The sequence below is a fragment of the Syngnathus acus genome, chromosome 10, assembly GCF_901709675.1.
Source record: "Syngnathus acus chromosome 10, fSynAcu1.2, whole genome shotgun sequence".
Taxonomy (NCBI): Eukaryota; Metazoa; Chordata; class Actinopteri; order Syngnathiformes; family Syngnathidae; genus Syngnathus; species Syngnathus acus.
The window spans coordinates 51,348-76,986 of NC_051095.1; the positions used below are offsets into that span (position 1 = coordinate 51,348).

At 53.1% G+C, this 25,639-nt stretch overlaps 7 protein-coding genes across 13 annotated transcripts; 1 reads left to right on the top strand and 6 right to left on the bottom strand.

Annotated features, from left to right (window-relative positions):
- Positions 1–355: 355 nt before the first annotated feature.
- Positions 356–1,997, bottom strand: LOC119128625 (ankyrin repeat domain-containing protein 46). Of its 2 annotated transcripts, none has more exons than XM_037261197.1 (4): positions 1,878–1,997; positions 1,261–1,603; positions 770–928; positions 356–682 (listed from the first exon to the last, which is right to left on the bottom strand). In XM_037261197.1, the coding sequence occupies exons 2-4, from the start codon at positions 1,569–1,571 to the stop codon at positions 466–468; spliced, it is 687 nt and encodes a 228-aa protein (XP_037117092.1). In that variant the 5' UTR covers positions 1,572–1,603; positions 1,878–1,997; the 3' UTR covers positions 356–465. The 2 variants fall into 2 exon arrangements, with proteins under 2 accessions (XP_037117092.1, XP_037117091.1); XM_037261196.1 differs by having other exon boundaries at positions 1,730–1,967.
- Positions 1,998–2,515: 518 nt separating this feature from the next.
- LOC119128622 (transmembrane protein 185A) lies at positions 2,516–5,813 on the bottom strand. Of its 2 annotated transcripts, XM_037261189.1 has the most exons (7): positions 5,192–5,813; positions 4,425–4,601; positions 4,098–4,311; positions 3,932–4,015; positions 3,522–3,698; positions 3,305–3,428; positions 2,516–3,094 (listed from the first exon to the last, which is right to left on the bottom strand). In XM_037261189.1, exons 1-7 carry the CDS (start codon positions 5,227–5,229, stop codon positions 2,841–2,843), a joined length of 1,068 nt encoding a protein of 355 aa, XP_037117084.1. In that variant the 5' UTR covers positions 5,230–5,813; the 3' UTR covers positions 2,516–2,840. The 2 variants fall into 2 exon arrangements, with proteins under 2 accessions (XP_037117084.1, XP_037117085.1); XM_037261190.1 differs by lacking the exon at positions 5,192–5,813 and having other exon boundaries at positions 4,425–4,620.
- Positions 5,814–6,606: 793 nt separating this feature from the next.
- On the bottom strand, positions 6,607–7,669 carry LOC119128626 (cytoplasmic aconitate hydratase-like). Its single transcript, XM_037261198.1, has 4 exons — positions 7,523–7,669; positions 7,241–7,363; positions 6,895–7,080; positions 6,607–6,825 (listed from the first exon to the last, which is right to left on the bottom strand). Exons 1-4 carry the CDS (start codon positions 7,613–7,615, stop codon positions 6,709–6,711), a joined length of 519 nt encoding a protein of 172 aa, XP_037117093.1. The 5' UTR covers positions 7,616–7,669; the 3' UTR covers positions 6,607–6,708.
- A 1,137-nt stretch (positions 7,670–8,806) lies between these two features.
- On the bottom strand, positions 8,807–10,397 carry LOC119128624 (ankyrin repeat domain-containing protein 46). Of its 2 annotated transcripts, none has more exons than XM_037261195.1 (4): positions 10,278–10,397; positions 9,661–10,003; positions 9,170–9,328; positions 8,807–9,082 (listed from the first exon to the last, which is right to left on the bottom strand). In XM_037261195.1, the coding sequence occupies exons 2-4, from the start codon at positions 9,969–9,971 to the stop codon at positions 8,866–8,868; spliced, it is 687 nt and encodes a 228-aa protein (XP_037117090.1). In that variant the 5' UTR covers positions 9,972–10,003; positions 10,278–10,397; the 3' UTR covers positions 8,807–8,865. The 2 variants fall into 2 exon arrangements, with proteins under 2 accessions (XP_037117090.1, XP_037117089.1); XM_037261194.1 differs by having other exon boundaries at positions 10,130–10,367.
- Positions 10,398–10,907: 510 nt separating this feature from the next.
- LOC119128623 (transmembrane protein 185A) lies at positions 10,908–14,207 on the bottom strand. Of its 2 annotated transcripts, XM_037261192.1 has the most exons (7): positions 13,586–14,207; positions 12,818–12,994; positions 12,491–12,704; positions 12,325–12,408; positions 11,914–12,090; positions 11,697–11,820; positions 10,908–11,486 (listed from the first exon to the last, which is right to left on the bottom strand). In XM_037261192.1, exons 1-7 carry the CDS (start codon positions 13,621–13,623, stop codon positions 11,233–11,235), a joined length of 1,068 nt encoding a protein of 355 aa, XP_037117087.1. In that variant the 5' UTR covers positions 13,624–14,207; the 3' UTR covers positions 10,908–11,232. The 2 variants fall into 2 exon arrangements, with proteins under 2 accessions (XP_037117087.1, XP_037117088.1); XM_037261193.1 differs by lacking the exon at positions 10,908–11,486 and having other exon boundaries at positions 12,263–12,408.
- Positions 14,208–15,000: 793 nt separating this feature from the next.
- aco1 (aconitase 1, soluble) lies at positions 15,001–22,607 on the bottom strand. 3 transcript variants are annotated; one of them, XM_037261175.1, is made up of 21 exons: positions 22,479–22,607; positions 20,521–20,654; positions 20,225–20,393; positions 20,022–20,159; positions 19,866–19,935; positions 19,412–19,595; positions 19,138–19,277; positions 18,628–18,799; positions 18,465–18,565; positions 18,286–18,402; positions 17,989–18,148; positions 17,779–17,914; positions 17,074–17,158; positions 16,795–16,951; positions 16,600–16,724; positions 16,432–16,536; positions 16,163–16,305; positions 15,917–16,064; positions 15,635–15,757; positions 15,289–15,474; positions 15,001–15,219 (listed from the first exon to the last, which is right to left on the bottom strand). In XM_037261175.1, the coding sequence occupies exons 2-21, from the start codon at positions 20,627–20,629 to the stop codon at positions 15,103–15,105; spliced, it is 2,685 nt and encodes an 894-aa protein (XP_037117070.1). In that variant the 5' UTR covers positions 20,630–20,654; positions 22,479–22,607; the 3' UTR covers positions 15,001–15,102. The 3 variants fall into 3 exon arrangements, with proteins under 3 accessions (XP_037117070.1, XP_037117069.1, XP_037117071.1); XM_037261174.1 differs by lacking the exon at positions 22,479–22,607 and adding an exon at positions 21,397–21,686; XM_037261176.1 differs by lacking the exons at positions 15,001–15,219; positions 15,289–15,474; positions 22,479–22,607 and adding an exon at positions 21,397–21,690 and having other exon boundaries at positions 15,665–15,804.
- On the top strand, positions 22,320–25,381 carry arsj (arylsulfatase family, member J). Its single transcript, XM_037261184.1, has 3 exons — positions 22,320–22,730; positions 23,427–24,453; positions 24,587–25,381. The coding sequence occupies exons 1-3, from the start codon at positions 22,453–22,455 to the stop codon at positions 24,929–24,931; spliced, it is 1,650 nt and encodes a 549-aa protein (XP_037117079.1). The 5' UTR covers positions 22,320–22,452; the 3' UTR covers positions 24,932–25,381.
- The last annotated feature ends 258 nt before the right edge of the window (positions 25,382–25,639 follow it).

Below are 25,639 nucleotides of genomic sequence, written 5' to 3' on the forward strand. Positions count from 1 at the left end.
AGGGAGTTACAAAAAAATAAAATAAAAGTACATAACACAAGCAACGTGCCGCTTGGGACGAGCGCATCATTTCTTCAAAGCAGCCGCGGTTACCTTTAGTGCAGGGGTCTCAAACTCCAGTCCTCGGGGGGGGGGGGGGCGCATTCCTACATGTCTTCCAAGTTTCCCTCGTTAAACACACCTGATTCAAATGATCAGTTCATCCTCACGTTCTGCAGGAGCCTGATCATTGAATCAGGTGTGTTTAACGAGGGAAACTTGGAAAACATGTAGGAATGCGGCCCCCGAGGACTGGAGTTTGAGACCCCTGCTTTAGTGAAAGACGACAAAGACTTTGATTTGATCGGCGCAGAGGTCAGTAACGCTGCGTCATCCAATTTTTCGATGAAGTGTCGTTCGCTTTTCACAACTTTACCTCTTGACGTTTTGATAAGAAAAAAAAAAAAGGCAAAAAAACCAAGCCGCTCAGTGCACGAGCTCCAGCTGGCCGGCAGAGAAGGGCAGCACGCCGCTGACGTAGTAGGCGATGCCGAGGGAGAGCAGGGCGATGACCAGCAACAGCAGCAGGACCCTCCAGAAGCCCAGGTCCTCCACAAACTCCTGCCAGGTGGTGCGGAAGCTGGACAGCACGCCCTCGCTGCGTTGCAGGCTGGGGTTGAGCAGCGAGTGGCTCTCCATGGCGCTAGAGGCACACGGCACAAGGAGGACGGACGCGCACGCAAAAATCTATTCAGCGTCTGAGCACCAAGCGTCCGGCCCGAGCACATACCTCTCGCTGTCGGCCATCTGCATGCTCTCCAGTTTGGAGTGAGCTCCTCGGTTAAAACCTTTCACCTCCTGCTCCTCCAGTCCCTCCAGCAGTCGGATGGCGTCCTTGTTGACGCCGCGTCTCTTGGCCAGCACCAGCGGCGTGGAGCCGTTGTGATTGCTACGGCGGGCGAGAGAGAGCAGGTCGCGCCGTCAACAACGGTACCTCGACTTAAGAGGCGAGGTCCATCCGGGACGCACTCGAGTCAAAGGTGCCCTTTGAAATGAATTGGCTTTGGGCTGAAATGTGACATTTTGGTAGGGCTTTGAATGATGAATGAAGCTTTGGGTTTACGGCGCCATAAACACGCTTACACAAGCGGACGGAGTCAGAGCTCCATCTCGCAGGCGGCAGCGTTCAATCTGCAAAACTCCGGCCGGTCTGGTTCCGATCACCAGCTTAATGTGTGCTCACGAGTCATGATTTGCAGCCAAACAGATTGCATCGCTTACCAAATATCAATCTTCAGCCCATTGGACACCAGGAACTGAATGGTATCGACGTGCCCGCACAGGTGCAGCGCCGTATTCCCCTGGTAGTCGGTCGCCAACAAATCGGCGCCAAACTTGTGCAGCAGGCGACATATGTCCACGTTGCCCCGCGCCGCAGCTAAGTGCAAGCCGGTGCGACCCCGGTTGTCGCGGATGTTGGGGTCGCAGCCGGTCTCCAGGAGCCTCTTGGCGAAGGCCAAGGCGCCGTCGATGCAGGACTGCAGCAGAGGCACGTTGGTCTGCGACGAGTCGTTGATGAAGACATAGGACATGTCCGAGTGGCTGTCCGAAAATTCCAGCGTACCTGCATCGGGAAGGACAACGTCACTTTCCGAGGATTCGGAACATTTGACGTGTGGGCCATTCGCCCTCACCCGGTCGCACAACCTTACTAAAGGCAGAAACGAAGCATCCATCGAAAGAAGCTTACTTATAGCTTGAGCTAACATCAGCAGCCTGCGATGCTACTGGTCCGGCCAGATCGACATGAGCTCACGCGCGACTCGACAATCAACGCACGGGAAAATGACAAGGAGAAGATTCCTCGTTTCCTAGGAGCTGTACGACGACGGACGTACCTGCTTAAGACGTCGCAGAGGAGCCGAGGAAATGCTGTTCGACGCCGAGAAGCGCTGTTGAAGCTGCTACCGTCTTCTTCTTCGGAGTCATTTGCTGCCATCTAGCGTTCGGGAGTGTAACTAGCATCCGAGTTTTGCGCAGTTACGTCGTATTTCTTTCGACGCTTTTATCGGGTTCGCGCGCTCTCGCAGCCAGCCAGCCAGCCAGCCAGCCAGCCAGCCAGCCAGCCGGACCGACGTCAAGCACAGTTACCGTAAGTTGACGTACGTCCTCCACATTTGCATCCAAAGCATTACAAGTTGACAGTGATCAGACCATCAAGAACGACTCCAGCAAGGCTCGTTTGACAGTGATCAGACCATCAAGAACGACTCCAGCAAGGCTCGTTTCTATCGATCAGCTGAAAGCTGATTGGTTGCTCTGGTCCCTGATGAGACACATTCATTTATTTACAATCAACAGGAAGAAGGGAGAGAAAAAAAGAGACGGGACCTATTTCAGCTGATTGGTTGCTCTGGTCCCTGATGAGACATATTCATTTATTTACAATCAACTGGAAGAAGGGAGGAAAAAAGAGACGGGACCTATCTCGGGGGAGAAAAAAAAAAGACAGGACCTCTCTCAACTCGTAAGTGCATTTTCCATCAAAGATTTTGGAAACCCTCTTGGGTCACATCAACTCTTTCTTCTCTTTGCTAGCGGCGAATGTGAAATAAACAGAACGGGAGTGTTGGCTCCGGAGCGCAAGCGAAGGGAACGACTAGGGAGGGGCCAACTTTCAAAGTCCTCGCCGCAAAGTTCGCGTCTCTCCGCTGGTCCCAGCGCAGAGGCGACGCGGCGTTCATTGTGGAGCCTGGAATCATCATCGCCTTGCTCTGAAAACGACGCGGCAGGGCCACACTCGGTTCGCATCGAGCGGCGGCTGGACCCGCGGCTCGACCTGCGGCGGCGTCCGCGCCCGTCTAGTCGGGCGTGTCGATGCAGAGTTTGGGCGGAGGCGCAAAGTATTTGCCGGGACTCTGCGTGATCACCACGCCCGTCTTTTTGCGGAACACGGGGGCGATCTTGGGCGGCGGCTCGGGGATGGGCGGGTCCTCGGCGGCCTCGGGGTCGTCGCCGCCGCCCCGGAGGTCATAAGAGACGTTGCCGTACTCTCTCAGGAAAGGGAGGAGCTCCAGCAGAAAATGGCAGAAGTCCTTGCGGATGCCAAACCACCCTAGAAGAGAAAATGAGCGGCGCCGTTGTATAATTGCCATTTTTCAAAAGCAAGACGAAGTGAGGTCACATGGAGTGTGTGTGGAAAATGCACAAACAAATTGATGAGGATGCACTTGTCTTAGACCCGCTTCGGTCCAGAACATGTCACAAATTGCTAGGAGTCTACAGAAAACCTCTTGCACCAAAGCTTTCATTGCCTTCTACTCACAGTGGTTTGCGCCTTTCTGGCCGAAGGCGGTGACCATGAGCGTGAGCAGCGAGAGCCACAGCGGCACGAAGACGCACACGTAGCTCAGGCCGTTGTGGCCGTCCAGCTTGTGCACCAGCAGGATCTACGCCAGGCCAGAAGAAGGCGGCAAAGGTCAGCGACCTGGCGGCGGCAAAGGTCAGCCACCAGCCCGGCCCCTCGCCTCCCTCGCGCTCACCTCGAAGGTGAGCAGCGGAACCACGATGGTCATCCAGCTGACGGCCATGGTGATGTGAGTCCGCCGCTGCTCGGCGATGATGTCGATGGAGCGGAGGAAGAGCACCGACCAGATGATGTAGTAGAGGACCACCAGGCATAGGAAGGACATGAGGATCCACAGCGGCACGCACACCACCTGCACGCAGAGCGGACCTGTGACTCACTCGGCTCCCTAACCCAAACCCAAGTCGCTCGTCTGGAACGTTTGGGCTCTACGCATTTTTTTTTTTTTTTTTGCAAACGGGGTCGGTCGTGATGTGAAGAAAACAAGACCAAAAACCGCAGCCGTTCTGAAGCGCCTCTTCACCGCTGTCTGTCGCAGCGGGAAGTCGTATTTCGGCTCTCGACAAAATGTTCCTTGGCCCTCACCAGCCAAGGCCAGTTGATGATCCTGTCCAGCCTGAGAGCGATGAAGATGAACTGGAGAATATTCACCGAACAGAACACCTCCAGCTAGGGGGAGAGGAGGTGGTTACTTTTGCACCACCCCGTCCGTCCGCCCAATGGTTGCTAAAGTAGGCAAGGCGCATCTCACCTCCAGGGAGCGGTCGTGCCTGAAGCCCCAGACGCACGCCGCCACCGAGACGGGCGACACGAAGAAGAGCGGCATGAAGACCAGCAGCCAAAAGTAGTTGCCGCTTCCCCTGGCCACACGGTCGCACACCAACACCTCGAACATGAGCAAGAGGACGTGAAGCCCCACGGCGATCAGCATGGCCTTGAACTCTACGCAGGTCTCACCTTCAGCCCTGGCAGAGAGGGAAAACGCGCCCCCCCGCTCACATGACTCGAGTCCCGCAACATTTCGACTGAAATAAAAAAACAACCTCTGGATTTTCGCCAAGATCACCGACGGCCGTACCTGTACTGAGGGTTGCGGGCCCACACTCCGATGCCCACTGACGCCCCGATGATGACCAGCAGCTTCCACAGCCATATTGGCGTGAACACTGCCCAGTAGCTCCACTGGATAACCCCATCCAGCCTCAAGGACAGCAACACGGAGAAAAGCAGCAGGCACGAGTAGATCAGGAACTTGCTGTGTGTGTGTGTGTGTGTGTGTGTGTGAGGGGGGGGGGGGGGGGGGGGTTAGGGTGGGACAGAGAGACGGAAGTTCACGTGGGTCACGCCGAATTGGCAGAATTGAATTCAACAGACTCGAAAGTGATCATATACAAGGAACGGCCAGCAACCCGAAAGAACCGCCACTGGACTATGGCGTCTCAAGGCAGGACCGCCGCTAATATGAGGACATCAATGCAATTAATGAATGACGACCGAGGCTGTTCATAAAGAAATCCTCGTCAAGAACAGATCGGCGCATTATTTGTAGGCTTTATTGCGTGACTTGGCCCTCAAATGTTGTTAGTCACCTGAATGTTGTTAAGTCACTTAAATGTTGTACAGAGGCTGAGATCAACCGGAGTCAAATTCCTTGTTTGGTACAAACTTGGCCAATAAAGCGGATTCTGATTCTAAAAGCGGTTACGACGTTTAAAGTCAACGGTAGCACCGTAGGCACCCACACTTTCCCATTTTTAACTCTGGAGCCAAACAAGATCCATATTGGTTCAATTCCTTACACAGTGTGTGATGACATTCAGCTAAATTTGCGGACGTTCATTATACCTGGGATTAAAATCCTGAAAGAGTCCCCGTAAATTCATGGCGCAGAAGGAAACGTCGCGCGCGTCCTTTATTTCATTGTTTCCGTTTCTTTGCGATTTGATCTGGTTTTTGGCGTTCAAAAGATATTCCGCGTTAGCAGGCTAGCTTGTTTTGGTTTTTGCCCTAAACCTTCCATCGGAAATGACGTCATGACACCGAGGGAGGCCTTTTCCGCTCACAAGCGACCAAAGGAGAAAAAAAAACAACGGATTATTTTTGCTTGATTTCTCTGCCGTCTTTGTTTGTTTTTAATTTTCTTCGTTAAAAAAACCAAAACAAAAAAAAAAGTTCAATTGTACTACTTACTACACAGCGATTAGTTTGAGTTCTTTTGCTTGTAAAATGTTGACTGAAACTGAACAAAACCCATCTCGGAAACGTTATTCGTGGGTGTCTTTCACAACTGAAAATCACTATTGAGCCTGAATTGTTTCTCATCCGCTAGCAGTGAGTCTCAAAAGTGTACCGTGGCTCACAGTTGCATTTCACTTTTTTAGCACAATGGACTTCAGCTTTAATAAAAGTCCATTTTTTATTTAGCCACAATCAAGCTGTTACATCCAATACGTTGGAAATGAATGGGGGTTTAAGATGAGGGGATGTTTGAGAATAATTGTCCATTTTTTTTTGTATATGTGAAGCCCTTTGAGACTTGTTTGTGATTTAGGGCTGTATAAATAAACTTGACTTGAATGATTGAAGCCTTCTTTTCTTTCTGTTCAAATTGTGCATAACGTTTCAGTATCTTCAATGATATTTAGTTGCACTTTTTAGAAGCAAACTTCCGATTTGTGGCTTTCACATTGGCCAACCATGCTGTAGTTCAATGTTGGTCAAGATGGTGGTACTCTAAAAGTCTAGAATGTTTTTTTTCCCTCAATGGTTAGCTGGTGTAAAAAGTTGAAATGTATACAGTATAAAGCATTTTCAACAGCGCTTATGCTGCTCAGGGTCGCTTGCTGGAGCTCACCCCGCCCCAGTCCAGCCCAGCCCAGCTGACAACGAGCAGATGACACCCCTACACCCTGAACTGGTCGCACATATCCAGACGAACAAGCAACCAGCGTCACTGAGCGGGAAGCGATCTCACGCCGTCCTGCCTGCACGCATGTCAGGCACGTGCTGCCCGAAACCATCAGTGACTCTATGGACGAGTGAAAAGTGATTGAATTCAATGAAAAAGCCTTGCACAGATGTATTCCTTATCTGCAAATGCAATCTAAAAGTTAACAGTTGTCGCACAACTTTGTACCGTGATGGTATCAGGAGTCGCGCTGCCATTCGACCGTGACAAAATCTGCACCGACCGGGTGGCTACGTGAGCAGCACCGTATGGCAAAAATGAAGGCAACAAGACCTACAAACAAAGCGGTGACTGAAGGCAAACTATCCACCGAGGCCACTTTATAGAATGCTACGGATAACACAACACTTAAAGAGGAACGGAATGCAACTTGAGGTAAGGATAACTCTGGACGTTAATTTTTAGACATCTTGCGGATCATGTAGTTCAGGATTCCCCCGTGGTGGAAATAGGCCAGTTCCACGTCGGTGTCGAACCTCATCCGTACGCCAAAGGTTTTGCCCGTGTGGAGCTGTCGGGAGAAGAAGAGCTAGGAGAAGGCGTCGTATACGAAAAGGCGCGCCTTCACCAGACAGCGTACCGTCACGGCCACGATCATCCCAGGGGCGATGTTCTCGGGGATGGCGACGTGGAAGCGTTCTCTTCCGGTCAAGCCCAGACTCTCTGCGTTGTCTCCCGGCAAATACTCCAGCGGGATTATTCCCATCCCCACCAGATTGCTCCGATGGATCCGCTCGTAGCTCTCGGCGAGAACAGCCTTGATGCCCTTGATTTGGGGCGGGGGGAAACGTGGCTCACTGCCTTCAAGGAAAGCCTACTCTTGCTAGTTTTTAATGATATTCTATCTGTTTTGTTAGTTGGTGATTTGTCCATTATAAATCAAATTCAATATTTTCATCATCATTATTATGTAGGGGCGTTCCTACCAGCAACAATGGACCTTTGGCTGCCCAATCTCTCGAGCTACCCGAACCATACTCCTTCCCGGCAAGAATCAGGAGCGGGACTCCCGATTGGCCGTATCGCTCGGCGGCATCAAAAACGTCCATCTTGACACGGGGAGGGAACAGACTAATTATGATGACCGAGAACCAACCTTCGGGGAATGGCATCAAAGTCTTCGTCAGTTTGTGTACAGCAAAGCCCCATTTCTCATATGGTCACCGTCCGGCGGACATTTCCCAAATATGCAAAGTTGGGCAGCTTACCACTTCGCCAGTTGGCAGGAAAACAGTTTGTGGCGCCTGCTTGTTGAGGAATTTGTTAAACAGGCGGATGTTGGCAAACGTCCCCCGGGCCATGACGGCGTCATTCCCTCGACGGGAGCCGTAAGAGTTGAACTCGCGTGGGCTGATGCTGTCGCCCAAAAAATTTGAATCAGGTGTGTTGCAAAAGGGTGACAGAAAACCTGCAGGACACCGGCCCTCGAGGACCGGAATTGCCCACCCCTGCTGTAACCCTAGTTTAAAACCTAACGCTTAACCCTATCACTTCTACAGAACCCAAACCCTAGTTTGCAATTCATACGGATACATTGGGAGGTTTCTGCAATCTGCGTTTATTTACTTTTAACAGAACACAAGTAGCTTAATTATGTTGGAGGACAATGTGTGATTTTACCAATTCATATCAGACCATCCATATGGAGAATACAGTTGAAGAGAGCGATACAAAGCATTTCACGACAAATAAATTGGGTCAGAAGAGAAAGGAGAAAATTGTCAAGACATATCACCGATGATCAACTATGTGTTTCTCACAAGTGAACAAAAAGGACGCCACGGAGAGCATACGTCCAAAGTCGCTGAGCTGCCTGCTCCCAAAGTCTGCCTCTCCATCACAAAAACTTGCCATTTGGTGTGTGTTTGTGTGAACAGAGATGATTTTAAAACGTAGCATATGTATGTATAAATGTATTAATCCAATGTCATACGCAAAAGACAAATATCCGACTGTTACCAATCAGTGGGGGGGGGGGGGGGGGGCATCTCTAAGAACACAAGCAAGGTTTCTCTGTCACCGAGACACACAAAAGTCATCAACTTTGCTGGCTTGAATGACATTCTCATGAATTAATACAGTGGGGAGGGAGTTACAAAAAAATAAAATAAAAGTACATAACACAAGCAACGTGCCGCTTGGGACGAGCGCATCATTTCTTCAAAGCAGCCGCGGTTACCTTTAGTGCAGGGGTCTCAAACTCCAGTCCTCGGGGGGGGGGGGGGCGCATTCCTGCATGTCTTCCAAGTTTCCCTCGTTAAACACACCTGATTCAAATGATCAGTTCATCCTCACGTTCTGCAGGAGCCTGATCATTGAATCAGGTGTGTTTAACGAGGGAAACTTGGAAAACATGTAGGAATGCGGCCCCCGAGGACTGGAGTTTGAGACCCCTGCTTTAGTGAAAGACGACAAAGACTTTGATTTGATCGGCGCAGAGGTCAGTAACGCTGCGTCATCCAATTTTTCGATGAAGTGTCGTTCGCTTTTCACAACTTTACCTCTTGACGTTTTGATAAGAAAAAAAAAAAAGGCAAAAAAACCAAGCCGCTCAGTGCACGAGCTCCAGCTGGCCGGCAGAGAAGGGCAGCACGCCGCTGACGTAGTAGGCGATGCCGAGGGAGAGCAGGGCGATGACCAGCAACAGCAGCAGGACCCTCCAGAAGCCCAGGTCCTCCACAAACTCCTGCCAGGTGGTGCGGAAGCTGGACAGCACGCCCTCGCTGCGTTGCAGGCTGGGGTTGAGCAGCGAGTGGCTCTCCATGGCGCTAGAGGCACACGGCACAAGGAGGACGGACGCGCACGCAAAAATCTATTCAGCGTCTGAGCACCAAGCGTCCGGCCCGAGCACATACCTCTCGCTGTCGGCCATCTGCATGCTCTCCAGTTTGGAGTGAGCTCCTCGGTTAAAACCTTTCACCTCCTGCTCCTCCAGTCCCTCCAGCAGTCGGATGGCGTCCTTGTTGACGCCGCGTCTCTTGGCCAGCACCAGCGGCGTGGAGCCGTTGTGATTGCTACGGCGGGCGAGAGAGAGCAGGTCGCGCCGTCAACAACGGTACCTCGACTTAAGAGGCGAGGTCCATCCGGGACGCACTCGAGTCAAAGGTGCCCTTTGAAATGAATTGGCTTTGGGCTGAAATGTGACATTTTGGTAGGGCTTTGAATGATGAATGAAGCTTTGGGTTTACGGCGCCATAAACACGCTTACACAAGCGGACGGAGTCAGAGCTCCATCTCGCAGGCGGCAGCGTTCAATCTGCAAAACTCCGGCCGGTCTGGTTCCGATCACCAGCTTAATGTGTGCTCACGAGTCATGATTTGCAGCCAAACAGATTGCATCGCTTACCAAATATCAATCTTCAGCCCATTGGACACCAGGAACTGAATGGTATCGACGTGCCCGCACAGGTGCAGCGCCGTATTCCCCTGGTAGTCGGTCGCCAACAAATCGGCGCCAAACTTGTGCAGCAGGCGACATATGTCCACGTTGCCCCGCGCCGCAGCTAAGTGCAAGCCGGTGCGACCCCGGTTGTCGCGGATGTTGGGGTCGCAGCCGGTCTCCAGGAGCCTCTTGGCGAAGGCCAAGGCGCCGTCGATGCAGGACTGCAGCAGAGGCACGTTGGTCTGCGACGAGTCGTTGATGAAGACATAGGACATGTCCGAGTGGCTGTCCGAAAATTCCAGCGTACCTGCATCGGGAAGGACAACGTCACTTTCCGAGGATTCGGAACATTTGACGTGTGGGCCATTCGCCCTCACCCGGTCGCACAACCTTACTAAAGGCAGAAACGAAGCATCCATCGAAAGAAGCTTACTTATAGCTTGAGCTAACATCAGCAGCCTGCGATGCTACTGGTCCGGCCAGATCGACATGAGCTCACGCGCGACTCGACAATCAACGCACGGGAAAATGACAAGGAGAAGATTCCTCGTTTCCTAGGAGCTGTACGACGACGGACGTACCTGCTTAAGACGTCGCAGAGGAGCCGAGGAAATGCTGTTCGACGCCGAGAAGCGCTGTTGAAGCTGCTACCGTCTTCTTCTTCGGAGTCATTTGCTGCCATCTAGCGTTCGGGAGTGTAACTAGCATCCGAGTTTTGCGCAGTTACGTCGTATTTCTTTCGACGCTTTTATCGGGTTCGCGCGCTCTCGCAGCCAGCCAGCCAGCCAGCCAGCCAGCCAGCCGGACCGACGTCAAGCACAGTTACCGTAAGTTGACGTACGTCCTCCACATTTGCATCCAAAGCATTACAAGTTGACAGTGATCAGACCATCAAGAACGACTCCAGCAAGGCTCGTTTGACAGTGATCAGACCATCAAGAACGACTCCAGCAAGGCTCGTTTCTATCGATCAGCTGAAAGCTGATTGGTTGCTCTGGTCCCTGATGAGACACATTCATTTATTTACAATCAACAGGAAGAAGGGAGAGAAAAAAAGAGACGGGACCTATTTCAGCTGATTGGTTGCTCTGGTCCCTGATGAGACATATTCATTTATTTACAATCAACTGGAAGAAGGGAGGAAAAAAGAGACGGGACCTATCTCGGGGGAGAAAAAAAAAAGACAGGACCTCTCTCAACTCGTAAGTGCATTTTCCATCAAAGATTTTGGAAACCCTCTTGGGTCACATCAACTCTTTCTTCTCTTTGCTAGCGGCGAATGTGAAATAAACAGAACGGGAGTGTTGGCTCCGGAGCGCAAGCGAAGGGAACGACTAGGGAGGGGCCAACTTTCAAAGTCCTCGCCGCAAAGTTCGCGTCTCTCCGCTGGTCCCAGCGCAGAGGCGACGCGGCGTTCATTGTGGAGCCTGGAATCATCATCGCCTTGCTCTGAAAACGACGCGGCAGGGCCACACTCGGTTCGCATCGAGCGGCGGCTGGACCCGCGGCTCGACCTGCGGCGGCGTCCGCGCCCGTCTAGTCGGGCGTGTCGATGCAGAGTTTGGGCGGAGGCGCAAAGTATTTGCCGGGACTCTGCGTGATCACCACGCCCGTCTTTTTGCGGAACACGGGGGCGATCTTGGGCGGCGGCTCGGGGATGGGCGGGTCCTCGGCGGCCTCGGGGTCGTCGCCGCCGCCCCGGAGGTCATAAGAGACGTTGCCGTACTCTCTCAGGAAAGGGAGGAGCTCCAGCAGAAAATGGCAGAAGTCCTTGCGGATGCCAAACCACCCTAGAAGAGAAAATGAGCGGCGCCGTTGTATAATTGCCATTTTTCAAAAGCAAGACGAAGTGAGGTCACATGGAGTGTGTGTGGAAAATGCACAAACAAATTGATGAGGATGCACTTGTCTTAGACCCGCTTCGGTCCAGAACATGTCACAAATTGCTAGGAGTCTACAGAAAACCTCTTGCACCAAAGCTTTCATTGCCTTCTACTCACAGTGGTTTGCGCCTTTCTGGCCGAAGGCGGTGACCATGAGCGTGAGCAGCGAGAGCCACAGCGGCACGAAGACGCACACGTAGCTCAGGCCGTTGTGGCCGTCCAGCTTGTGCACCAGCAGGATCTACGCCAGGCCAGAAGAAGGCGGCAAAGGTCAGCGACCTGGCGGCGGCAAAGGTCAGCCACCAGCCCGGCCCCTCGCCTCCCTCGCGCTCACCTCGAAGGTGAGCAGCGGAACCACGATGGTCATCCAGCTGACGGCCATGGTGATGTGAGTCCGCCGCTGCTCGGCGATGATGTCGATGGAGCGGAGGAAGAGCACCGACCAGATGATGTAGTAGAGGACCACCAGGCATAGGAAGGACATGAGGATCCACAGCGGCACGCACACCACCTGCACGCAGAGCGGACCTGTGACTCACTCGGCTCCCTAACCCAAACCCAAGTCGCTCGTCTGGAACGTTTGGGCTCTACGCATTTTTTTTTTTTTTTTTTGCAAACGGGGTCGGTCGTGATGTGAAGAAAACAAGACCAAAAACCGCAGCCGTTCTGAAGCGCCTCTTCACCGCTGTCTGTCGCAGCGGGAAGTCGTATTTCGGCTCTCGACAAAATGTTCCTTGGCCCTCACCAGCCAAGGCCAGTTGATGATCCTGTCCAGCCTGAGAGCGATGAAGATGAACTGGAGAATATTCACCGAACAGAACACCTCCAGCTAGGGGGAGAGGAGGTGGTTACTTTTGCACCACCCCGTCCGTCCGCCCAATGGTTGCTAAAGTAGGCAAGGCGCATCTCACCTCCAGGGAGCGGTCGTGCCTGAAGCCCCAGACGCACGCCGCCACCGAGACGGGCGACACGAAGAAGAGCGGCATGAAGACCAGCAGCCAAAAGTAGTTGCCGCTTCCCCTGGCCACACGGTCGCACACCAACACCTCGAACATGAGCAAGAGGACGTGAAGCCCCACGGCGATCAGCATGGCCTTGAACTCTACGCAGGTCTCACCTTCAGCCCTGGCAGAGAGGGAAAACGCGCCCCCCCGCTCACATGACTCGAGTCCCGCAACATTTCGACTGAAATAAAAAAACAACCTCTGGATTTTCGCCAAGATCACCGACGGCCGTACCTGTACTGAGGGTTGCGGGCCCACACTCCGATGCCCACTGACGCCCCGATGATGACCAGCAGCTTCCACAGCCATATTGGCGTGAACACTGCCCAGTAGCTCCACTGGATAACCCCATCCAGCCTCAAGGACAGCAACACGGAGAAAAGCAGCAGGCACGAGTAGATCAGGAACTTGCTGTGTGTGTGTGTGTGTGTGTGTGTGTGAGGGGGGGGGGGGGGGGGGGGGTTAGGGTGGGACAGAGAGACGGAAGTTCACGTGGGTCACGCCGAATTGGCAGAATTGAATTCAACAGACTCGAAAGTGATCATATACAAGGAACGGCCAGCAACCCGAAAGAACCGCCACTGGACTATGGCGTCTCAAGGCAGGACCGCCGCTAATATGAGGACATCAATGCAATTAATGAATGACGACCGAGGCTGTTCATAAAGAAATCCTCGTCAAGAACAGATCGGCGCATTATTTGTAGGCTTTATTGCGTGACTTGGCCCTCAAATGTTGTTAGTCACCTGAATGTTGTTAAGTCACTTAAATGTTGTACAGAGGCTGAGATCAACCGGAGTCAAATTCCTTGTTTGGTACAAACTTGGCCAATAAAGCGGATTCTGATTCTAAAAGCGGTTGCGACGTTTAAAGTCAACGGTAGCACCGTAGGCACCCACACTTTCCCATTTTTAACTCTGGAGCCAAACAAGATCCATATTGGTTCAATTCCTTACACAGTGTGTGATGACATTCAGCTAAATTTGCGGACGTTCATTATACCTGGGATTAAAATCCTGAAAGAGTCCCCGTAAATTCATGGCGCAGAAGGAAACGTCGCGCGCGTCCTTTATTTCATTGTTTCCGTTTCTTTGCGATTTGATCTGGTTTTTGGCGTTCAAAAGATATTCCGCGTTAGCAGGCTAGCTTGTTTTGGTTTTTGCCCTAAACCTTCCATCGGAAATGACGTCATGACACCGAGGGAGGCCTTTTCCGCTCACAAGCGACCAAAGGAGAAAAAAAAACAACGGATTATTTTTGCTTGATTTCTCTGCCGTCTTTGTTTGTTTTTAATTTTCTTCGTTAAAAAAACCAAAACAAAAAAAAAAGTTCAATTGTACTACTTACTACACAGCGATTAGTTTGAGTTCTTTTGCTTGTAAAATGTTGACTGAAACTGAACAAAACCCATCTCGGAAACGTTATTCGTGGGTGTCTTTCACAACTGAAAATCACTATTGAGCCTGAATTGTTTCTCATCCGCTAGCAGTGAGTCTCAAAAGTGTACCGTGGCTCACAGTTGCATTTCACTTTTTTAGCACAATGGACTTCAGCTTTAATAAAAGTCCATTTTTTATTTAGCCACAATCAAGCTGTTACATCCAATACGTTGGAAATGAATGGGGGTTTAAGATGAGGGGATGTTTGAGAATAATTGTCCATTTTTTTTTGTATATGTGAAGCCCTTTGAGACTTGTTTGTGATTTAGGGCTGTATAAATAAACTTGACTTGAATGATTGAAGCCTTCTTTTCTTTCTGTTCAAATTGTGCATAACGTTTCAGTATCTTCAATGATATTTAGTTGCACTTTTTAGAAGCAAACTTCCGATTTGTGGCTTTCACATTGGCCAACCATGCTGTAGTTCAATGTTGGTCAAGATGGTGGTACTCTAAAAGTCTAGAATGTTTTTTTTCCCTCAATGGTTAGCTGGTGTAAAAAGTTGAAATGTATACAGTATAAAGCATTTTCAACAGCGCTTATGCTGCTCAGGGTCGCTTGCTGGAGCTCACCCCGCCCCAGTCCAGCCCAGCCCAGCTGACAACGAGCAGATGACACCCCTACACCCTGAACTGGTCGCACATATCCAGACGAACAAGCAACCAGCGTCACTGAGCGGGAAGCGATCTCACGCCGTCCTGCCTGCACGCATGTCAGGCACGTGCTGCCCGAAACCATCAGTGACTCTATGGACGAGTGAAAAGTGATTGAATTCAATGAAAAAGCCTTGCACAGATGTATTCCTTATCTGCAAATGCAATCTAAAAGTTAACAGTTGTCGCACAACTTTGTACCGTGATGGTATCAGGAGTCGCGCTGCCATTCGACCGTGACAAAATCTGCACCGACCGGGTGGCTACGTGAGCAGCACCGTATGGCAAAAATGAAGGCAACAAGACCTACAAACAAAGCGGTGACTGAAGGCAAACTATCCACCGAGGCCACTTTATAGAATGCTACGGATAACACAACACTTAAAGAGGAACGGAATGCAACTTGAGGTAAGGATAACTCTGGACGTTAATTTTTAGACATCTTGCGGATCATGTAGTTCAGGATTCCCCCGTGGTGGAAATAGGCCAGTTCCACGTCGGTGTCGAACCTCATCCGTACGCCAAAGGTTTTGCCCGTGTGGAGCTGTCGGGAGAAGAAGAGCTAGGAGAAGGCGTCGTATACGAAAAGGCGCGCCTTCACCAGACAGCGTACCGTCACGGCCACGATCATCCCAGGGGCGATGTTCTCGGGGATGGCGACGTGGAAGCGTTCTCTTCCGGTCAAGCCCAGACTCTCTGCGTTGTCTCCCGGCAAATACTCCAGCGGGATTATTCCCATCCCCACCAGATTGCTCCGATGGATCCGCTCGTAGCTCTCGGCGAGAACAGCCTTGATGCCCTTGATTTGGGGCGGGGGGAAACGTGGCTCACTGCCTTCAAGGAAAGCCTACTCTTGCTAGTTTTTAATGATATTCTATCTGTTTTGTTAGTTGGTGATTTGTCCATTATAAATCAAATTCAATATTTTCATCATCATTATTATGTAGGGGCGTTCCTACCAGCAACAATGGACCTTTGGCTGCCCAATCTCTCGAGCTACCCGAACCATACTCCTTCCCGGCAAGAATCAGGAGCGGGACTCCCGATTGGCCGTATCGCTCGGCGGCATCAAAAACGTCCATCTTGACACGGGGAGGGAACAGACTAATTATGATGACCGAGAACCAACCTTCGGGGAATGGCATCAAAGTCTTCGTCAGTTTGTGTACAGCAAAGCCCCATTTCTCATATGGTCACCGTCCGGCGGACATTTCCCAAATATGCAAAGTTGGGCAGCTTACCACTTCGCCAGTTGGCAGGAAAACAGTTTGTGGCGCCTGCTTGTTGAGGAATTTGTTAAACAGGCGGATGTTGGCAAACGTCCCCCGGGCCATGACGGCGTCATTCCCTCGACGGGAGCCGTAAGAGTTGAACTCGCGTGGGCTGATGCTGTCGCCCAAAAAAAAGGAAGGCAATGAAATGTTTGTATTCCACACGTGGCGTGGCCTGGCCTGGTGTCATTGCTTCAATTGCGATCGCTCGCTCACCCTCTGCTTGACAGGTAGCGGGCGGCGGGGCTGCTTCTGGTGATGTTCCCAGCAGGGGAAATGTGGTCCGTCGTCACTGAGTCGCCCAAGTTCAGCAGCACGTAGGCGCCGTCTATGGCTGCCGGAGGATTTAACTGCATGCTCTGAAGAAAAGACCAGCGAGCGTGTTCCAAAATGAAGATCTCTTCTTTGGCAGGCAGGCAGGCAGGCAGGCAGGCAGGCAGGCAGGCAGGTGTGCGACGAACCACACCCTGCCCAAAAAAACTTACCAAGCCATCAAAGAACGGCGGGGACTTGATATACGTGGAGGCGGCATCCCAGGGATACAGCTCGTCTGACGGCGCCACCAGAGAGTTCCAGCGTTCATTCCCTTTCTGCAACCACATTCCGACTTCAACAACGCCCGGCAGAGCGAAAGGGCGGGCCGGCCAATCTACCTCGACGTTTTGGTAGACTTCTCTGAACATTGTCGGGATGACAAACTTTGTCTCCTCTTGCTGGATCTCTTCGCGCGTGGGCCAGATGTCCCTCAAGAAGACCCCTCGGCCATGGGAATTAACGGCTAAAAAAAGCAGACGTTTGTATTCAATGGCGTGCCACGACTCCCCAATTTACTAAACCCACACACCCACCGATAGGTTCTGTCTCAAAGTCAATCTTTACAGTCCCGGCTATGGCGTAAGCAATAACGAGCGGCGGCGAGGCAAGGTAGTTGGCTCTGGTATTGGGGTGGACGCGACCTTCAAAGTTTCGGTTTCCTGACAGGACGCCTGCGGCGACCAAGTCTCCCTGAAAAAACAAAGGCACGGACAGAAGCGTAGCTGGAATGAATGAGAAGGAGCGTGAAATCCAGCATCTTGTCTAACCCTAACCCTCTAGCGCACCAGGAACATAGCAAACGACGGTAATACCTGGGAGATGGCCTCCACCACCGGCTCCGGGAGGGGTCCACTGTTTCCTATGCAGGTCATGCAACCGTAGCCGACCACCTCAAAGCTAAAAAAGAGAAGAGAGCGATCCATACATAGCCGCTTCATTGGCATCCAATGACAATGGCAATTACGCTTTCCGTTTTATTAGCGGATCCGCCGCTGCATTCGGAAGCAATCGTTTTCGAATGGGCCTAAAATGGCTGCTCGAGAGAAGCTCATGGTCGACCCGCCTCTGCGTTGTGAGGAGCCAGATGAGGTGGCTCGGGCCTCCCAGACATCTCCACCCCGCTCAGGTGGTCCGGAGGGAGACTCCGGGCGCGACCCACCCGGGACACGCCGGCGAGAAGGCCTCGGGATCCCCCGGACGAGGTGGCGCTTTGGGTTTGCCGCCCCAGAGAAGCGGTGGAAAAGGGAGGGAGGGATGACAGATGGATGGATGGATGACGGATGGATGGATGGATACATATGACAGACGTATGCCGTTCAAATTTCAAGCTAGTACGTTTTGCCATTTGAAGAAAAAAAAAGCAAGATGAAAAAAGGCATCCCCCAGAGCTCTTTGTCGTGGCCCTGCATTTTCTGCGCTTTACGTCGCTCGGTTCGTTTGGCGCATCACACCGAGAGCGCCGGCCCGCCGTGTCCGTATGTTGAGCGCCTTTGTGCGAATGCAGTTTTGCAGCTTACCCCAACTGAGAGAGATAGTCCATAACGCCGCTCTCCTTCAGGTAATAGGTCACCACTCCACTGCCGGGCGAAAGGCTGGTCTTGATGTAAGGCCTCACGCTTAAGCCGTTCTCCACCGCCTTCTTAGCGAGGAGTCCTGGAAGAAAAGCCCGATTGATAGATAATCCAGACGTGGAAAAAAGGAGGGCGATCCGAAAAGGGCCGACCCACCGGCTCCGAGCATGACGGACGGGTTGCTGGTGTTTGTGCAGCTGGTGATGGCCGCGATCACAACAGAGCCGTGGCTTAACGAGTAGTCTTTTCCGTCGTAGCAGAAGGGGACTGTTGCGCTCTGACCATCCGGGGCCACGGCAAAGCCTTTGAAACCTTGCTGGATTTCGGGCACAGCAGGTCAAACGTGGCACCTGCAGCTAGCTTTCCATGCTCCGGCGGCGGCAACGAGAGATGAGACTACGCTGGGCACCGGAGCGTCAACAAGTCAAATCATCATCAAGAATGCAAACTCACCTTTGCAACCAGACACCTTTCAAAGTCTTCCTTCATGTCTGAAAGAGGAATTTTGTCCTGAGGTCTCTTGGGCCCACTGCAGCACGGAACCACCGTCCCGAGGTCCAACTCTACAACCTTCAACGAGAGATGCAAAGTCATTTTCCAGACTCGGTCGGATGCCTGTCAGCGGCACAGACCTGACTGAAATCTGGATCCTGGGAGACGTCGCCGTAGTCCCGGAACATGCCCACGGCCTTCAGATACTTTGTAATGTAGGCCAGCTTTTGTGCTTCTCGCCCTGAGAGAAAAGAAATCACGGGCTGACCCAAATCCGCTCAGCGCTGGTGACTTGTCACTCACCGGTCTGCTTGAGGTATTCCACGCTGACGCCATCCACCGGAAAGAACGCTGCGGTGGCTCCGTATTCTGGACACATGTTGGAGATGGTGGCTCTGTCCGCAATGGACAGCTGAGCCACGCTGGGCCCGAAAAACTCCACAAACTTGCCGACGACGCCCACTTGGCGCAGATGCTGGGAAAGCACAGACGCAAACAGGTGACGCTCGATGTTTGAGGCAGGCAGGCAGGCAGGCACTGGCAGGCACTGGCAGGAAGGCACTGGCAGGCAGGCACTGGCAGGCACTGGCAGGCAGTGACTGCCTGCCAGGCAGTCACTGCCTGCCAGGCAGTCACTGCCTGCCAGGCAGTGACTGCCAGTGCCTGGCAGGCAGTGACTGCCAGTGCCTGCCAGGCAGTGACTGCCAGTGCCTGCCAGGCAGTGACTGCCAGTGCCTGCCAGGCAGTGACTGCCAGTGCCTGCCAGGCAGTGACTGCCAGGCAGGCTCCTTCCTCGAAAGAGGGCTCTGTTACCTCGGTGACGGTGAGAACAATGTCGGTGGACGTAATGAAGCGGTCGGGGCTGCCGCGCAACTTGTATCCGACCACCTCGGGTAGAACCATGCTGATGGGCTGACCCAGCATCACCGCCTCTGCTTCGATGCCACCCACGCCTACGCGGAGGAGACCAAGCCAACTCAACCGAGCCGCCACGGCGCTTTCAATTGAGAACGCCGCTCCTCGCCGATGACCGCATGATACGGTCGAGCGGAATTTGGACCGGCTCCCTTCAAAACGGGCGACTTACCCCATCCCAGAACACCGAGGCCATCGATCATGGTGGTATGGGAATCGGTGCCCACCAGGCTGTCGGGGTAGAAAAAGCCTCGGTGGTTAAACACCACCCGGGCCAAATACTCCAAGTTGACTTGGTGGACAATCCCTGAACCGGGCGGAATGATACGCATGTTCCTGAAAGCTTGGGAGCCCCACTAAAAATAAAAGACAGACAAAGCCATGCCCGTTACAATCAAACTGTTATTCAAATCTACTGTCCAAACATAAATGGCAACAGGCATTCCCCAAGGCATTTACTTTACGTTCAATCGCGGCATCACATCCAGACCTTTCGCTCGGGTTCCAGACAACGGAATTCCATTGGCATCGAGCCCAACGCATAGTTTCAACGTACCTACGAGCACGTCGCTACTATACGTGTATCGCTGACATACATTCGGCGTACTATTACGGCTCGTTAGTACCTTAAGGAACTGGAATCTCTCTCTGTTGCGCTCAAACTCCAAGTTTTGATTTTTCTGGAGGCTATCAGACCTTAAGAAGGGAAAGAAAGAGAAAAAAAAAACCCCACACATTACATATGAATGGAGCATTTAAAAGCTGGAAGAACTATATCTTACTTTTTGTTAAAGTCCACTTGGACAGAATGATCAATGACTAGGTCAGCCGGGCAAACGGGATTGATTTTGGCAGGGTCTCCGCCAAGCTTAACCACCGCATCGCGCATGGCGGCAAAATCCACCACAGCGGGTACGCCGCTGTGAAGAAAAAGCAAACAAAGACTGCAATTGCACCACAGCAGAAAGAAGTGGTGCAGACTTACGTGAAGTCCTGCAGGATGACGCGCGCCGGCATGAACGGGATCTCCACCCTCTGCGTCTGGGTTTGCTTCCAGTTGAGGATATTTTCCACGTCGGACTGTTTCACCAGAAAGCCGTCGCAGTTTCTGACGGCAGACTCCAAGAGAACACGGATGCAGAACGGCAAGCTCCCTAAAGAACCGAACCGAACCAAACCAAGCGTTGTGAATGTTGGGCTCCTTGTTTGAGAATAGGAAGGAAGCCGTTCTAGTTTGGTTCAAGCTTCTCGGAAAAGGCGCGGCAACAGATGACATTTTACCATATCTGGGATCTTCAAGTTTGGAGAGATTATAGAAATGCTGATTTGCAACCTGGGGATCCAGGGGATCCACTATACGTTGGAATGGATGATTGACAGTTTCAGCCATCCTCGCCCAGTAGGTTTGCGCAAATCTAAAAGAAAAATGGAAATCCAAATGAAGGGCACTCGATTGGGATTGATGCCCTCGCTCCGCCCCGCTAATTATGACGACATTTTCGAATGTAGGTAGTAAAACACATATTTAAGTACAGAACAATTGATGAAAATCTACTCAAGTACTAATATTATGAGGCGTTTGCTGACAGCCGGACCCGTTTTTTGACGTCAGGTTACGGAAACCATCTTGGGGTGGGATTGTCGGTACTCTCCGTTAGTAATCATTATTGTGACCATTAACTTGAGTTGAGACACTTGACGTTTAATGTAAATATATAAAACGCTTTCAATGTTCTCGCTGCCTCTCAAGCACACAGCACGATAATAGGTGCGTGTGCCCCCCTCCCCGACCCCCAAGCCCCGTCTCTCTCTCGCAGTTGCATAATGTTGCCTTCTGTCAAAGTCGAAAGTCTGCAGCACGGCCCTGGCTTAGCATTAGCTACGCTGTCAAAGTCACATTTTGGGTTGCGATGGAACGACAACAACGGCTTCGTGGTGCAACTTTGTGCGCCTTTCACTTGGACGGCCAGGGGTAGTGTTAAAAAAAAAGAAGTTATCTGCCAAAGTTCTGTAACGTAATTCGTGCTGTCGGCCGAATAGCTCGAGCTACTTGGGCTCGTATTGAAGAGAAGACGCCGAATTAGTAGCACAGTCGGATCATGTGTGCCTTGTACGGAAAACGACGGCGAACAAGTCGTGATGTGCGGCGGACTGTACCTCGTCACAAAAATCGCCGTTTGACGTCGCTGCTACCCGAAACGAAGGCGGAAGTCATCTGCAGCGGAGCTTGTACGGCAACTCCACTTGGACAGACTACGTAGAGTGCTTTCTATACATAGAGGGGGGAGGGCTGGCTCGCTCGCTTCGTGGGCCTTAACGTCCAGTGAAAAAGCTCATGTACGAGGAAAGATTGTCAGTGTGCACATTTGGAATAAAAAATGGATAAAAATGTCAAAATATGAAAAACTGAGCAAATCCCTTCAGAAGTGCGCTGTGAATCTCACAAAACTGGCACTCAGACCCCCCCCCCCCCCCCCCCCCCACACACACACCCCGTCCTCTGAAAAAAGGCTACTGGAGGTTCCCCTCAATTTGCACAGGCTCAAACAAGACAAAGTTGCGGACTGCTGCAAATCCCACCAAAGTTGCGCTGGGCGGCGGGGCCGAGGTGGAAGAAAAGAACTGCTGGCCCGGCGTGCTTCCATTTCTGATAAAGTGTGCGGAATGTGTTTGGGGCCTTGAGAGAGACAAGACGCAACTTGTAGAACTGATATGTAAGGAACCGCTATGCCAATGACGGAGAGCTCGTGGGATCGAGGAGAGCTTCCAGTATGGCAAGTACCCTCAGAAGAACAGGACGTTGAAAAGAAAAGGACAGTGCAGTGGCCGTCGTGCATGCCTGATGATGCACGCACGACTTGGTTCCATGTGTTTGGGACTGGCTGGCGAGGAGAACGTCCTTTATGCTGTCACTTTTACCATCAAATCCCCACCCCACCCAGCCGCCGAGTTCCGCACGGACCCGCCCGCCCACGCACGCACTCGGGGGGTTTGCTCGGCGAGCACGAACATGGAGCGTTTTTCTCCCACGATGCAAGACATCTGGCTTGGACGTGCTCCAGAGTAATGCGCGTGGAAGTCATTTTCGATTGGCGGCGCCATCGACGCGAAGCCGGCCAGCCTACTCACGCGTCGATGCACGCATTCTACAAGACGATGGGAGAGGCGAGAGGCTAGAGGCGACCGCAGTGCAATCGGGGCTGCAGCAGCGCAATGTTGATTCTGTGGGTTCCGCTCACTTTGCTCCTCGGCTTCATCGTGTCGCACACGTGGAGCTCCAAGCGGGCGTCGGAGTTGGGCAAAGCGCCGTCGCCGCCGCCGCACATCGTCTTTATCTTGGCGGACGATCAGGGCTTCCGGGACGTGGGCTACCACGGCTCCGAGATCAAGACGCCCACCCTCGACCGACTGGCTGCACGGGGAGTCAAGCTGGACAACTACTACGTGCAGCCGCTGTGCAGCCCATCCAGGAGCCAGCTCATGACCGGCAGGTACACTGGGAACACGCGGAGGGAAACACTACCGCGGCGCGGAACGTTCCGTGCTGTCGCCGACTGCCGCCACATCGTGACGAGATTTCCCCATCGATCAGATGCAGACAGTGACGCTGTGAGCGGGCTGGCAGCGAGTGAATCGAATCATGTCGGAAAACTAAAGTAAAACCAAACATTCTGAGGACAAAAACAAACAAACAAACAAACAACAACAACAGTGATTCAAACCCAGCAACCCTGGTCCAAAAACTATAGTGAAATAAAAGGAAAATAAAAACGACGAAGAATCTCAAAGTGTCATAACCTCGGTAAGCGGCCAACGATATGAGATAGCTATGTTTGGTCTCGCGTCAGTGACAATGCTCGATGCAAACGTTGATATTTTTCCAAGAAGAACGGTACGGAGAATCGATATACGGGACGAAAAGTACGTAGAGAAGCCGATTTGAGCTATTTGACAATGGTGGAGCGCGAGCGAGGTGACCGACCGCGCGGCGAACCGACGCGGTCTGAAGCCGCCGCGGTCTGAAGCTGCCGCGGTCTGAATTCGCCGCCGCCACGGTCTGAAGTCCCCGCGCGGTCTGAAGCCGCCGCCGCCTACGCCACCGCGGTCTGAAGCCGGCTTTTGCACAAAAGAGAGAACGTCAAAGACACACGGCCGTGCCGGCCGGCCGACTTTGCTTTGTCTCGCAGGTACCAGATCCACACGGGGCTCCAGCACTCGGTGATCCGAGCCAGCCAGCCCAACTGCCTCCCCCTGGACCAGGCCACCCTGCCGCAGAAGCTGAAGCAGGTGGGCTACTCCACGCACATGGTGGGCAAGTGGCACCTAGGCTTCTACAAACGCGGCTGTCTGCCCACCCGGCGCGGCTTCGACACCTTCTTTGGCTCGCTGCTGGGAAGCGGCGACTACTACAGCCGCTACAAGTGCGACGGTCCCGGCGCGTGCGGCTACGACCTGCACCAGGGCGAAGAGGCCGCCTGGGAGCAGGACCGCGGCTCGTACTCCACGCTGATGTACACGCAAAAGGCCATCGCGATCTTGGCCCGGCACGACCCCGGCGAGCCCTTGTTCCTCTACCTGGCCTACCAGGCGGCGCATTCGCCGCTGCAGGTCCCGGCCGGCTACCTGGAGCGCTACGCGGGCATCGTCAACCCCCGGCGCCGCAAATACGCCGCCATGGTCTCGTGCCTGGACGAAGCCGTGCGCAATCTGACCCTGGCCCTCAAACGCTACCGTTTCTACCACAACACGGTCCTGGTGTACTCGTCGGACAACGGGGGGCAGCCCCTGGTGGGCGGCAGCAACTGGCCCCTGCGGGGGAGCAAGGCCACGCTGTGGGAAGGGGGCATCCGGGCGCCGGGCTTCGTCCACAGCCCCCTGCTGGCCAACAAGGGCACCCGCTGTCGCTCGCTGGTGCACATCACCGACTGGTTCCCCACGTTGGTGACCCTGGGCCAGGGCACCCTGGAAGAGGACCTGCAGCTGGACGGCTACGACGTCTGGGAAGCCATCAGCGAAGGGCGCCCGTCGCCCCGCCGGGACATCCTCCACAACATCGACCCGCTTTACGTCAAGGCCAAAAACGGCTCGTGGAAGGCCGGCCACGGCCTGTGGAACACGGCCGTGAGGGCGGCGCTGCGGGTGGGCCACTGGAAGCTGCTGACGGGGGTCCCCGGTTACGGCGACTGGGTGCCACCGCAGACCTTCAACCCACAGGTACGGGTCTGGGTGGGCGGGGGCATACGACAGTTCAAAAGCAGTTCAGGAGCAGTTCAGGAGTTTTACTGCATGTTACTGGCTGAAAGCCGACCCAAGACTTAGTCCCGCCTACCTCTTTTTCTCCATCCAGCGGCTGAGCCTGCGTCAGCACAGCGAACGCGTCCGCCGGGACCGCGGCAAGTCCCTGTGGCTGTTCAACATCAGCTCGGACCCCTACGAACGGGTGGATTTGTCGCAGCGCTACCCGGACGTGGTCAAGAAGATGCTGATGCGGCTCGCCCAGTACAACAAGACGGCAGTGCGTGTGCGCTACCCGCCCAAAGACCCGCGCTCCAACCCGCAGTACAACGGCGGCGTGTGGGGCCCCTGGTACGAGGAGCCGCACGGGGGCCGTCCGCTGACTAACCATCTGAGCGGCAGAGGCGACGGTGAAAAAGGGACTTCAAGTAGGTCGGAGCTAACGTTGCACAAATAAAGGCATCATCCAACCAGGAAAACTCCTTGTGCCCAGAAGTCGGGGAATGGGTCAAAAGTCTCAAAAGAGCAAAGTCAGAATCTTGCACATCAAGTTGTCCTGTCTCGAAATAAAAGCGGTCGTAACGGGCGCTCCGAATAAACGCTGTGTCGCACAAATCAAATGAAATGAAAAAGTGAAAAGAATCGTGTTGGGCAAGTTTGGCCGAAAGCGCAATCTTTAGGATGAGGACAAAGGGACATTGCAAAAGAAGAAGCAGACGTTGCAAGAATGTAATGACAGAATTGGCGGGGAGAGGGAGAGAGATTTGCCTCGGACCATTCAACCGAGTAAAACTTGTTTTTTTTTTTTTTGGGGGGGCACGAACGACAAGGCACACGTCTTCACTTGACGACCGCTCGGTCTCCAACGGGCAACAGCTGAGGAAATAAAGTCGCTTCTGGAACTCCGGCTTTGTCTGGCCACGGCGCCGTCCGACGTCCGTCCGTCCGTCCGTCCGTCCGTCCGTCCGTCCATCCATCCATCCATCCATCCATCCATCCATCCATCCTTCCTTCCCAGGACATCTGGAATGTGACAGGCAGGTGGGGCGCTTTAGATACGTATGTCCAGCTGGCGCCCAGCCCCATTCCGTCTGCCTGGCCTCGGGCTCCTCCCACCCACATCCTGTTTGACATTTGGGATGGGTGGTGGCGTCCCGCCCTTCGC